The 13,577-nt window shown below is 41.2% G+C and overlaps 1 protein-coding gene across 2 annotated transcripts in view; it reads right to left on the minus strand.

The window, feature by feature from the left end:
• The window catches only part of PRKCB (protein kinase C beta), a 209,194-nt gene that overhangs the window by 92,350 nt on the left and 103,267 nt on the right, over positions 1–13,577 (minus strand). For both annotated transcript variants that reach the window (XM_033914500.1, XM_033914499.1), the window contains exons 4-5: positions 11,602–11,713; positions 8,818–8,946 (exon numbers count right to left, since the gene is read on the minus strand). In XM_033914500.1, the coding sequence (XP_033770391.1) occupies positions 8,818–8,946; positions 11,602–11,713 (241 nt within the window). The remainder of the gene's footprint in view (positions 1–8,817; positions 8,947–11,601; positions 11,714–13,577) is intronic.

The raw sequence follows: 13,577 nt of genomic DNA on the forward strand, positions 1-13,577 counted from the left end.
GATGCTTTGGATAAATTCTTGGAAAAAAACAAGGAGACTTTTCAACGGAGATAAAAGAAGTTAAGAACAATGTGGTAAATATTCAAGCTATAACTAACAATTTGATAAAGGAACAAACAATTTTGAGTAAAAAGATTGAACAAATGGAAAATTATAACCGAAGATTAAATGTGCGTCTGTTGAATTTCCCGAAGGTCTTGGGGGTTACACCTATTGATATGTGGAAAAGTTATTTAATTGAAATACTAAAGTTTTCCCCTGAACATTTACCTCCACTTAATAGAATCTACTATTTGCCAAAAAAGAAAATTGAAGGAACCGTCCCAGGTGCAGAGGGATTTTTACCAACAGACTCTCTCAATGTTACTAAATTATTAGAAACCACTGTTTCTGAATCCACAGAGAGGGCCACATTGTTTATATCTTTTGTCTTCGAACAAGATATGAATGCAATTATGCGATTGTATTTCCGAAATCTTCAACTAGTGTTTTTAGGATAGAAAGTATGGATGTTCCCTGACGTCACGAGAACAACGCAGAAGCGAAGAAAATTATTCCTAGCTATGAGTAGAGACTTTGACCCTTGGAGTAACATTCTTATTAGCTTATCCATGTAAATGTTTGATTAAATATCAAGGCGTTAAATACGTCTACTATACACCAGAACTTTTTTAGATTTGAAAGGTCTGGCTACTGGGAATGTTTAAGAGCAGGAAGGAAAGAGGGAGTTAAATGCTGTTAAGTCTTTCATGTTTATTGTCATTTTCTTAAATTTGATATCTCTTCAATTTATTCAATCTCCTCCCCCCCTTTGAGTTAGTGGTCTAAGAAAGATGGACTATTTTCCTTATATCAGTATGCGAGTATGTTTAAGTTGTTTCATTTTCTGTTTTACTTGTACAAAAGGAATATTCTTGTGAATAATGTAAAAATTTCAATAAATATAAAGAATTTAAAAAAAAAGAAAAAACTTGCAAGAATCTGCTGCCATCTGCTGGGTAAAAGGTATATCACACATTTTAGCAATAAGGCAATCAAAGATACAGTTCTGTAATAAGACAGGTGAAAAGTGAGGTACAATCACTGAACTATGTGCTGTCCATCACAGAAAGGCCAATCATGTATATATATAGAACCCGCTGTTGTATGTTCAATCAAATTATATTGCACTTTGTCTTATTTGATATCTCACCTAAGGTAGATGGTAAAAGTACTTAGCAATCATAATAATAATTGTTCATATCAATTCTATGGACCTTCAGACCACAGCCGGGCACAACGCTACCGGTTGCTTTACTCTTCGTCAGTCCAGCCTTTATTAATTATGACTCATTTTTCTAATTTTAAACATTTTTTATTTTTGGTTACTATTTTGATTTTCTATATAGTTATATCCGAAGAATGTCACTTATCTTTCTAGTGATCTGTTTCAAGTTTCAAGTTTTATCAGGATTTTATATACCGCCTATCAAGGTTATCTAAGCGGTTTTACAATCAGGTACTCAAGCATTTTCCCTATCTGTCCTGGTGGGCTCACAATCTATCTAACGTACCTATCTGTTCTTCATTCACCTCTCCCGATGTGCATGTTTCATAGTGAAACCTTTCTTCAGGGTCGAGGGAAACATTTGAGGGAGCCTAATCGAACTTGAAACTTCTGAATGGCTGAACTTTCACCAGAAGTCTGCCCCTTCACAGAATATGAAATACCAATAGTAGATTTGAAGAACTGCAATGAGGCTCTTTGGTTTTATATGGAAAAGAAGAATGCCTTTGCGGTCCCATAAAGTCCTATCTTTGCCTAAAGAGTTGGGTGGTACTATACATGCAGCAGTATAAGCCATGTAAATTGTCGATCAGGTTAGCCCAAAGTATCGAGGAATGTCAAGGATTTACATTGCTATTGTGGGTTATCCCCAGCAAAAAATGAAGAAAATATAGAGAGGAGATGTTGGGAAACAATTACTACTCCTCTCTCGTGCCAATTAGAACAATCCATCAAATTCCAACTGGAAACGGAACCCTTCAACTTCAACACTGGGAAGAAGATGAGTTATATACAGTGGAGTGACCACTATAGGAGGGAAGGGTAGTGGAGTTTGAATCCTTGCTATGAACTCCAACCTAGCTATTACTTCCAAATTAAATCAATCAAGAGTAATCTGCTCAAGCTTAAGGTTGGAAGGAGTGATGGGTATGAGAAGGGACAGCTGGAATATATCTAGGCCCCAAGCCTTTTGTTCTTATCCATACTTTGTAAAATTTTGTGATCTTTTTGTAAACCTTTTTGAATCCAGTAGAAGATATAGTGGTATATAAGACACCATTAGCATTAAGATTGGATAGGATGGTGTAGATGTCTTTACTTTGCAGTGAATGGAAGGGGAGTGGGTCCTTGTTGTCTTTTATATCATTAAGATCAGATAGGTATTTCAGAAAGATTTTAACAAAGTTCCTCATGACAGACTTCTGAGAAAATTAAAGAAAGTCATGGTATAGGAGACAATGTTCAGTTGTGGATTAGGAACTGGTTATTGGACAGAAAACAGAGGGTAGGGTTAAATGGCCATTTTTCTCAATCGAGGCGGATAAATAGTGGAGTGCCACAGAGCTCTGTACTGGGACTGGTGCTATTTAACTTATTTATAAATGATCTAGAAATTGGAACAATGAGTGAGGTGATTAAATTTGCAAATGAAACTATTCAAAATTGTTAAAACAAATGAGAATTGTGAAAAATTGCAAGACGGCCTTGGGAAAATGAAAGACTGGGCTTCCAAATGGCAGATGAAATTTAATGTGAACAAATGCAAAGTGATGCATATCAGGAAGAATAATCCAAATCATAGATTACCTGATGCTAGAGTTTACCTTGGGGGTCAGTACCCAAGAAAAAGATCTGGGTGTCATCTTAGAAACTATGTTGAATTCTTCTGTCCAGTGTGCAACAGCGGCAAAAAAAGCAAACAGAATGCTAAGAATTATTAGGAAAGGAATGGTAATTAAGACTGAGAATACTGTAATGCCTCTGTATCGCTCCACAGTCACCGCATCTCAAAAAAGACATATCGGAATTAGAAAAGGTTCAATGAAAAGCAACCAAAATGATAAAGGGAATATAACTTCTCTAATATGAGGAAAGACTAAAGAGGTTGGGGCTCTTCAGCTTGCAAAAGAGAAAATTAAGGGGCTCATATGATTGAGGTCTTCAAAATCCTGTTGATCGGGTAAGAATGAATTGATTTTTCACCCTTTCAAAAATGAACCAGGGGATACTCAATGAAATGACATGGAAATACTTTTAAAACAAAAGGGAGGAATTATGTTTTTAATCAAAGAGCTTAGCAAATGGTTTGGATAAGTGCCTGGAGGTAAAGTCCATAGTCTGCTATTGAGACAGACATAAGGGAAGCCACTGGAATGTTGCTACTATCTGAGTTTCTACCAGGTACTTGTGACCTGGATTGGCCACTATAGATACAAGAAACTGGGCTAGATGGACCATTGGTGTGATGTTCTTATGTTCTAACTCCTTTACACTAATTCCCAGGACTAAGTTTAGCTGGGGGGAACCACTTCCCATCCAATCAAAATCTAACCAACTGGAATTTAGGTGAATTTTAAACTGAAAACCTAGCCAGTTTGTTTCAGTTGAAATGTTAGCAGCTTTCTCGCCAGTTCTCTTGAATATCTACTTAGGTGTAACATCAGGAAATACTTCTTCACGGAGAGGGTGGTAGATGCCCTTCCTGTTGAACAGTGATGGAGTTCACTGGGTGGGATAGTATCGACACAAAACTCAAAAGATCAAAAACTGTAACTTCATTTATGATGTGCAGGAGTGATGCTTATATGGAAGCCCCAGGGGTTCATTTTGTGGGGTCCAAAGGAGCAATGGTGCTGGACTTACCTGGTGCCTTCGCAGCCTTGCCTAGGGAGAAGAGACTGTTGTGTTGTAAAATGTGGTTAGTGGCTTGGAACTGGATTGAAGAGGAGCCACCTAATGAGTGGCACTGGAGGGCCTCCCTTCATACATTGGCAGGACGGGAAGCCACAGAGGCCACAATTACTTTTATGAAGGTGTGGGGTCCCTATTTGGAGATCTTATTGTCTACTGGGTGTCGCTTACTATGGGCTAGATTCACTAACCTGGAGATCCGTGTACGATCCGTGGGCGATTGCAGGCGGGCCGACGATATCACTACAGGCCTTCATGCAAATGGGGACAATCGTTGGCACGCCTCTCACTAACCGCACGGAACGCTGGGGAGTGATCCTTGAGCATATGCAGACCATCTTCCTTGACTGTAGATGGTCTGCACATGCGCTGGCCCTTCGTGCCCAGCAGAGCTTTTTAAATTTTTTTTACTTAGCTGACTGTTTTTATTACTTCGCTGACTGTTTTTATTACTTCGCGATCCTGTGGTTTTAACCCGCTTTAAACCCATGGGTTTTAAAACCATAGGCTTGCACTGCAAGGAAGGGCAAGCGAGTTGGGGCTGAGCAGGGCAAGAGAGTCGGGGCTGAGCAAGGCAGGAGAAGTCGGCAGAGAGCAGGAAAGATCGTGAGCGACTGGTCCCCCACCAGTCACTTTTTTTTGGATCGGCTAGCCCAGTTGCTGAAAAAGTTTAGCGAATCGTGTCCTTCCTGCTTTGCATGCCGCTTACCCTTATTTGCATGCGTGGATTGGCCAGGAGGTTAGTAAATCGTGTCAGGGTCGCAAACCGATCGGTACACAATCGGTTTGCTTAGTGAATCTAGTCCTATGTAATAATTGTGAGGATGGAAAAGGGGTGGGATGGGGATGGGGTTGTTGGGGGGAGAATACTGTGGGAATGTGGAGGAGGGGTGGAGGTATAATTTTGGGGAGAGTCTTTGCAATCTAGTCGCTTAAGTTTGGGGGATTGAGTAACAGTTAATCTATGAAGGGAGTAGGATTCTTTGGGTGAACAGCTCTTGCTAACTTGTTGGTTGGGGTATATGGATTCTGCAACCTATGGCTGTATTTGTTTGGGGTAGAGAGTTGCACGGAGACAGAAATCCCACCCGTCCCCATGAGGAATCCCCTCCATCCCCGCCCGTCCCCCCATAAAAGTTACCTGTCCCCATAAAAAGCAGAAATTACTTCAGAAAGTTTTGATATTTTTCTTTTTTAAAGTCTTAGTTTATTTAAACCAACAATAAAATACAATCATTTTTTTTACACCCTCCCCCCTCTATAAAAAAATATTTTTAGTAATAATCCCTGAGTCACACAGCAAGGGAGCATCATAAACACTGCAGTGAGCATTAGAACATCAATATCCCCATTGTTAAACTGAAGCCAGATAAAAACAGATCGATCCTGCTCAGTCCCTACTCCTCACACTGGCCCACTTGCTTCCTTGTCAGCATCACCACACTCTCCCTACCCCTTCACCCCATCCAGCCTGCCACTTCACTCTCCCTACCTCTCTGCCCAAGGTGGAAGGCTATCACCTTGGCTGACATGTTTGCCACCTTATTCTCTAGCCACCTGTCATCCCATGCTCCATGTCACTATTGCCTCATTCTCCCGACCCCTCATGATGGTCGTCACCTGTCCCTTTTGCTAGTTCTCATATTACCATACGATTGAAATGGAATTGAACCTCCTTACTGTGGATAACAAACAAACTTTACACAGGTTCCAAATGCAATTGTCTAGATACTTTTGAATTATTGAGAATTTTTACTCTTGAGAATAGGAGGGGAAGACCTCAGAAGCCTGCACCATCAAGAATATCAATTCTCTAATGATCGTTCAGCAGGACAGGTTTTTAATCATAGGTCTCATACGCCCCTCCACACCGGTTAACAGCTTAATACTCCGATTATATATTTAAATCCTTTGCTCATTTAAACCGGTGAAAGAATGAAATGCACTTATCTGTGGTTAGGAATAAGGGCTCTTATTCCTAACCACAGATAAGTGCATTTCATTCTTTCACCGGTTTAAATGAGCAAAGGATTTAAATATATAATCGGAGTATTAAGCTGTTAACCGGTGTGGAGGGGCGTATGAGACCTATGATTAAAAACCTGTCCTGCTGAACGATCATTAGAGAATTGATATTCTTGATGGTGCAGGCTTCTGAGGTCTTCCCCTCCTATTCTCAAGAGTAAAAATTCTCAATAATTCAAAAGTATCTAGACAATTGCATTTGGAACCTGTGTATAGTTCTCATATTAGCCATACTGACTACTTACTTGTCTCTGCTATCTTGTGCCTCCCCCTCCTCTCCCTGTCACCTCACTCTTTCTCTTCATGCTAGCTTTCACTCTTTCTTCTCCTCACCCTGGCCTTAGAACTCTGAGGTCGTTTGCGACTGGCCAGTTCTGCTGCAGCTGAACCAATGTGTGCCTGTGCTAAGGTTACATGCTGAGCTCCATGCCTACGTGACAGAGACTATTGCTGTTGATTCGTCGGGAGCTCAGTGTGGTGCTGGACTGGAAAATAGGTAGGCCTCGAGTCAGGATAGGAACCCCAGTTCCATCCCCATTGGAGTCCTGTCGGCCTTAGGGGGTCCCCATGGGAGTCCCGTGAGCCTGGGAGGGGACCCAGTGGGAGTCCCATTGACTTGGGGGGATCCCTGCGGGATTCCCGCGATCCCGGTTCAGACCTCTAGTTCGAGGTCCATAAGAAAACAGGGCCTCGGATTGTTGTTTGTTGTAGTCGTGGGGAGAGGTCTCTATTTGACTTTGGGTGTTAAATAATAACTGGGATATGGGGAGGGGGGAGGGAGCTGAAAAGTAGGGGAATGTCTAAGTTAAAATGGAGACTTGAGGTTGTATTCTGGATATGCTGCGTTGAGAATCTTGTGATACTGGTTTTGTGGACATTATAAGTCATCATTAAAAATGTTTGAATACTAAATGGAAGCCCTAGCAGCGGGAAAATGAAGATGCTGCCGGATGAACTTCTATGGTTTGTATGCTGAATAAGTTAAGACAGATCGGTAGGAGCTGGAGTTAGCTTTGACGATGACTTCAGCAGTGTAGCTGATGCCGGGCAGACTTCCACAGTCTCCGTCCCATATGCGGCAAGGTTCAGGTGCAATTATGTATATTTTATACCACAATCAAAACGTCTGTCTTACCTATCTCATGTAGGCAGGGAGGGGGGGAGGGGACATCTTATACTGGAACTTAACATCTTATACTGGAACTTACTTGTTTGTTGCTTCAACATTGTGTTGAGAATAAATGTGACTTGTCGGGCAGACTGAATGGATCACATAGATCTTTATCTGCCATTATTAACTATGTTACATCATACATAAGAACATAAGAATTGACGCTGCTGGGTTAGACCAGTGGTCCATCGTGTCCAGCAGTCCACTCACAAGGCAGCCCTCTGGTCAAAGACCAGCGCCTTAACTGAGACTAGCCCTACCTGCGTATGTTCCGGTTCAGCAGGAACTTATCTAACTTTGACTTGAATCCCTGGAGGGTGTTTTCCCATATGACAGATTCCGGAAGAGCGTTCCAGTTTTCTTCCACTCTCTAGGTGAAGAACTTCCTTACGTTTGTACAGAATCTATCCCCTTTCAACTTTAAAGAGTGCCCTCTCGTTCTCCCTACCTTGGAGAGGGTGAGCAACCTGTCTTTATCTACTAAGTCTATTCCCTTCAGTACCTTGAATGTTTCGATCATGTCCCCTCTCAATCTCCTCTGCTTGAAGGAGAAGAGGCCCAGTTTCTCTAATCTTTCGCTGTACGGCAATTCCTCCAGCCCCTTAACCATCTTAGTCCCTCTTCTCTGAGGAACAGTGGGGAACCAGGCCAGGGCTCACTCAGACTCCAATGCAGACATGCCTAGCCTTTGCTTTGGGATTAAGGAACTGATAAAGAGTTTGGCCCCTAAACCATTAATCCTATGAACATGCCAAAACCCAATTATATCAAAATATTTTGTTTAAAAACCAGAAATCTTGATACTTAAAGGCTAAGTCATCATTGCAGCCTATCTAAGCTGCTGAGATAAGCTAAACACCATATTTCAAAATTTAATCACAGGGTAACCTCCAATGTACTGTATACTTTGTGTAACTGAGACCACACTCTATAATTATGACTAAAATCCAGCTATAGTCCAAATGTAGCCCAAAAAAACCAAATCAAAAAGACATCTTAATGGGCCCTTTGTCTGAATGCACACCGCTAGATTTAATACATAACCCCCAGAGGTTTCCCTATGATTAAATGTGAAATATGGTGTTTAGCCTACATTAGCAGCTCAAACAACAGGTTCTAAACAGATTATGATGACAGAATTGTATTTCGATGTGCTCATGGGAGTCATCATTTAGAGATTTTGTTTGGCCTGTTTTTCTTGATTGCTTTGCACTGATGTACAGTTGAAATATAAGAACTTAAAAAAAGCCATTCTGAGCCAAGCCAAAGGTCCAACTGTGGTCAATTTGACTTACTAAGATGTAGCCAGCACAGGACGAAGTGTGTAATGATGTAAAGGGAATTATCACCATATGCAACTGGAGTGTCCTGGTACCTGTAGAAGTGACGTGATGCATGAACAGCAGCATCTTGTAACATTTGGTCTGAGGACCACACCTGGCCATTACTCAAACAAGCTCACAGCATAATTGTCTCAGTTGAGGCACTCACAGAGAGCTGCTCGTCACTGCACAGGCCATCAGTCACTTTTCCAGCACATAAAAGCAATTGTACATGCTCTAGGACACTTCCAAACCACTCATTTACCACTACTGCTTTATAGCTATGAACCAGAACCTGAAAAAGAAGGAAAAGAGCAGGAAAGACTCGTCTAACAACTTACCCAAGACTGTGAGAACTTCTTTGTCAACATTGGCCTTGATGTAAATGCGACCTCGTCGCTCTGTGTGGTCAGTTCCACATAGACTGGGAACGTTTGCTACACAGCGCTTGTGAACATTCATCATACATGCTAAGAAAAAATAACCAACACAGATGAAGTCAGGGTGCAAATTTCATCTTACAGCACTGACTTTTGATTATATCTAGGAATATCAAAATGGAGGTTACATTCGTTAAAGATCATACAAAAGGCAGTTGAAAGAAGAGATTTGCTTCAGTGAAAACAACTGTTTTGATGATGGTAAAGCACCTTGCTATTTCCATCCAGAGTTGGCTGTTTATGTACCTGGGAGGAAATGGAGATTGGAAAGAGCTCTGCGGCTGACGATAAATACTGTGCATTATGCAACCACAAATCAGTCAGCTGCTGGCACAAAATTTTGAAATGGGTTGCCATATGGATCATTTTCAAAGATTACTTAAAACCCATCTGTTTGCAAATTATTTGAACACTTTGTTAAATCATAAGGGTCAGAATTATGTTTATAAAGAGTATGGAATGTCTGTCATGTATATGGAGATTGGTTTTATGTACGTTAACACTAAATCGCCTAGGATTTAGGAGAGAAATACATTTTTAAAATAAATAGTGTACATAGCATAAACTGTATAAACCTGGGCGAGAATACACTTCATTGTTTGCTGCCACTTTGAAGGTATAAGCACAGAAAGGAGATACATCCAGAATGTCTGATAACTGATATACTCTTCCCAAACTCACATAGTGAAACCTGTGCAGGACTCTCAAGCACTGCTTGAACCAGCCTCAAGATGGCGCCAACTCCCAGCACATGCAGCATGTCCTTTCTGAGGGATCTGTCAATAGCCACTATTTGCCCCATCACTTCCCGTATGGGATGCGGACACTGAACTGATCATCGTTCCATTGCTATTCTTAGGGTCAAGTTTGGGAAGTGAATCTTACTGAACTTTCGGCTTCTGGTCCATAACCTCTCAATTAGCTATTCAAAGTGTCAAGCAGGGAGAAAAGGGCTCCCCTGATGGTGCTTTTACATCCCTTCTGTCGATTCCATACTACCTTTGCACTCTGATGGGTAATTTTTTCCATTCCCTAGTGAAAAAGTGACCAGATCCTCTCTTTCAGTCAAGACAAAGTCCACTGTTTCCATCAATGACTCATTCTTAATGAACGACTATGCTGGGTCAGGATTCCACCACCATCGCTATCCTCTACTGCCCCATGGGAACCGTTTTGATTGTGCATTTATTATGTATTTTAACTATTTATCTACCACTTATAGCCTAAGTGCTTTACATTCAGGTGGGCTCACACTCTAACGTACCTGGGGCACTCAGGGGTTAAGTGACTTACCCAGGGTCAAAAGGAGCAGCATGGGATTTGAACCCACAAACTCAGGGTACTGAGGCTGAAGCTCTAGACACTCTGACAAGAAAAACCAAGAGAATCGCCTCCACAAGCAAACAGTGGAGACTTTCAAAACACAAGTACAGTAGTACCTTGGATTACGAGTATAATCTGTTCCAGGAGCATGCTCGTAATCCAAAATGCTCGTTTATCAAAGTGAGTTTCCCCATAGGAAATAATGGAAACTCGCTTTGATGCGTTTCCCCCCCCCCCTGAGAACCGGCATTGCTCCCCTCGAAGGCCCCCCCCCCTGCGATCAGGCACCCCCCCCTGTGATCCGGCATCCCCCCTGCCTCGAACCGGCACCCCCCCCGCCATGATCCGACCCCCCCCCCGACACGATCCGACATCCCCCCCGACACAATTGGGCATCCCCCCGCCGCTTCTTACCCTCATCTGGGCACTCTTGAAGATCGGCCTCCTCGTCTGCTGGGCCTTGAACATCTGAGCATGCTCAAGGCCTGCGAGTTCACGTTCACGTTCAGAGGCACCAATTTTGCAAATGTTTTGCTCGTCTTGCAAAACACTCGTAAACCGAGGTATCACTGTATACTTGTTTAATTCAGAACTTTGCTTTATTTGTGCGGCGAGAGAGGAAGTGAGAGCAACCAGACACTATAGAAAGCAATCATGATGAGGGTTGACAGTTTGTACATGTGATATGCTGTATTCTGCAAAATATACTGTGTTAATAATTAGGCTCCTGAGGCAGACCGTTTAGGCCGAAACATGTGAGTGCCGAGTCACTGCACAAATCAATTTTTTTTTTTTTTTAAACAGCTATTATAACCCCCCTTTTTGTTCTTCCCTTTTATGTTTTTTCTTCTCTTCTATCAAAAATTGTAACTATTCCCCCTCTTATCCACACATGTCTCGTATGTCTTACCCACAAAATTATTTTATACTTATGCCTACACTCAGTTTGTTAAGTGTGTTAAATTTTAACTAACAACAAATCTGTTTTTATGTCACCATTAACATTGTACTTGTTTAATTTATTAATATATGTTATTTTTATTGTACATCGCCTAGCAATTTAAATAGGCGATTCATCAAGAATAAATAAACTTGAGAACTTGAGAAGTACGCTTGTGTTTTGAAAGTCTCCACTGTTTGCTTGTTCACGCTAACCACGGTTGTCAAGTGCCACTCCCCCCACCACCTCCTAGTGCTCAGCCTTGGCCTCTCCCCCACTGTCCCCAATAGCAATGGCCTCCCCCCTTGATATGCAGCCCTCTGGCACAACAGGGAGAGAGCATCTGAATTAAGGTCTGGCTGTTTAATGGGACCTTGCTGTCTTCTACTTGAGACTCTGCAGCCCTCCAGGGCCAGACTTACTTTCACATTTCATTCCTTGGTGAATGAGGCCGTAGAGCAGTGAGCCGCAGTGATCACAGAACGTAGGGCTGGAATACGTATGAATTTTAAATTTGTGTTTACTCCGTGGATCCTGAAAGACAAGACAAAAAATGTGAAGGCAGGACTCCATGCAAATAATAATAATAATTTTATTTCTTATATACCGCTAGACCATAAGTTTGAAGCGGTTTACAACAAGATTCATGCATTGAGAGAATGCGATGATTACAACAAAAAAACATGAGTTTACAACAAGATACATAAGTTCAGAGCGGTTTGCAAGAAGATATAAGCAACGAGAGTACGTGATGTTTGCAACATGCAACAAATGATTACAACAGGATACAGAAGTACGGAGCGGTTTGCAACAGGATACATGAGTTAGGGGCAGTTTACAAGAAGCTGCATGCAATGAGAAAAAGAGAGGTTTACAACAATATACATGCAATGGGGGTAAGAGGGGTAATTGGAAGAGAAAGCGCTTTCAGGCATACAAAATTGTCAATGGAAGAGAACTCAGATTGTGTTAAAGAGACAAGTCTTCAGAGATTTTCTGAAGTCAGCGTATGATGCGGCCTCGAGTATGGGTTTTACAAGCCATGTGTTCAGTTTGGCTGCCTGGAACGATAGCATTCTGTCAAGGAACTTCTTGTAGTGACATGATTTTAGAGATGGGTAATTAAAGAGAATTATTCTGCGAGAGTTCTTACTAGGGTAGTTGAGGAAGAATTGGGAGGCGAGGTAAGTTGGTAGCATCCCAAAGACCGCTTTGTAGCTGATGCAGGCATGCTTGAAGAGTATTCTGGATTCCACCGGCAACCAGTGGAGTATTTGGAAGTATGGGGTGATATGTTCCCATTTTTTTAATCCAAAGATGAGTCGGACTGCAGTGTTTTGGATTAATCTTAGCTTGTGGAGTGTCTTCTTATAAGCTCCCAGATATATAATGTTGCAGTAGTCCAGCGTGCTCAAGATGGATGATTGTACGAGTAATCGAAAGGATGATTCATCAAATAATTTTTTGATGGTGCGGAGCTTCCATGGGGCTGAAATACTTTTTTTTTTTTGAACATTAGATCTGTATGCTTTTCCAGGTTAGGTGTCTGACAAGGGTAGCTCCTAGTATCTTTATAGTTTGGTCAATTTCATAGTCTCGGCAAAAATCATATGCAAAAACAAACCAATCAGAGAGTGTAGCTGTTTCATTTCTATCAGCATGCACAACTAATCCAAACACCTATGTCAGATTTATCTTTGTGTACTGAATAGCAACCGTACTACCACTGTAAGAAGTCTCTGCTCATTCTACTCTAATTTATACTATATATTTAAATTTGTAACCCGTTCTGGACTCTTCCAGGAGGATGGGCTACAAAGTCAAATAAATAAGGTCATAAACTACAAAAGATCGTAGAAAGAGGAAGACAGGCAAAAGTATCTGGAAAAGTTAAAAGAGGCTGGTTGAGTAGTCAGGAAAGCAAAGATTCAAATGGAAGAAAAATAGCCGACATGATAAAATGGGGGGGGAGGGGGAAAGACATTTTTTTAGCTATATCAGTGATAGAAAGACGTGCAAATGTGGCATTGTGAGTCTCAAATGTGAATGGGAGAAATATGTAGAAGCTGATAAAGATAAGGCTAAATCACTTAACAAATATTTATTTTTTAAATAGATTTTATTAATATTATAATATAAATTAATAAACTTACAAATTAACTGTACAAATCTTGACAATGTGATAACATATATTAAGTAATACATAGTAATACATTATCAGCAGGAGAAATATTTGTGAACATGGAGGAACACACTCAACGACATCACATGTTAACCCAACCCCCAAAAATGATCAATTTATATATTGAACAATATATTTGGAATTACTGTATGTCAATAGTCTAAAACGCAGTAATTCTGGACAGGGCTCCAGATTTTAAGAACTGCACCAGTGGAA

Source organism: Geotrypetes seraphini, chromosome 11 (assembly GCF_902459505.1).
Source record: "Geotrypetes seraphini chromosome 11, aGeoSer1.1, whole genome shotgun sequence".
Classification (NCBI taxonomy): Eukaryota; Metazoa; Chordata; class Amphibia; order Gymnophiona; family Dermophiidae; genus Geotrypetes; species Geotrypetes seraphini.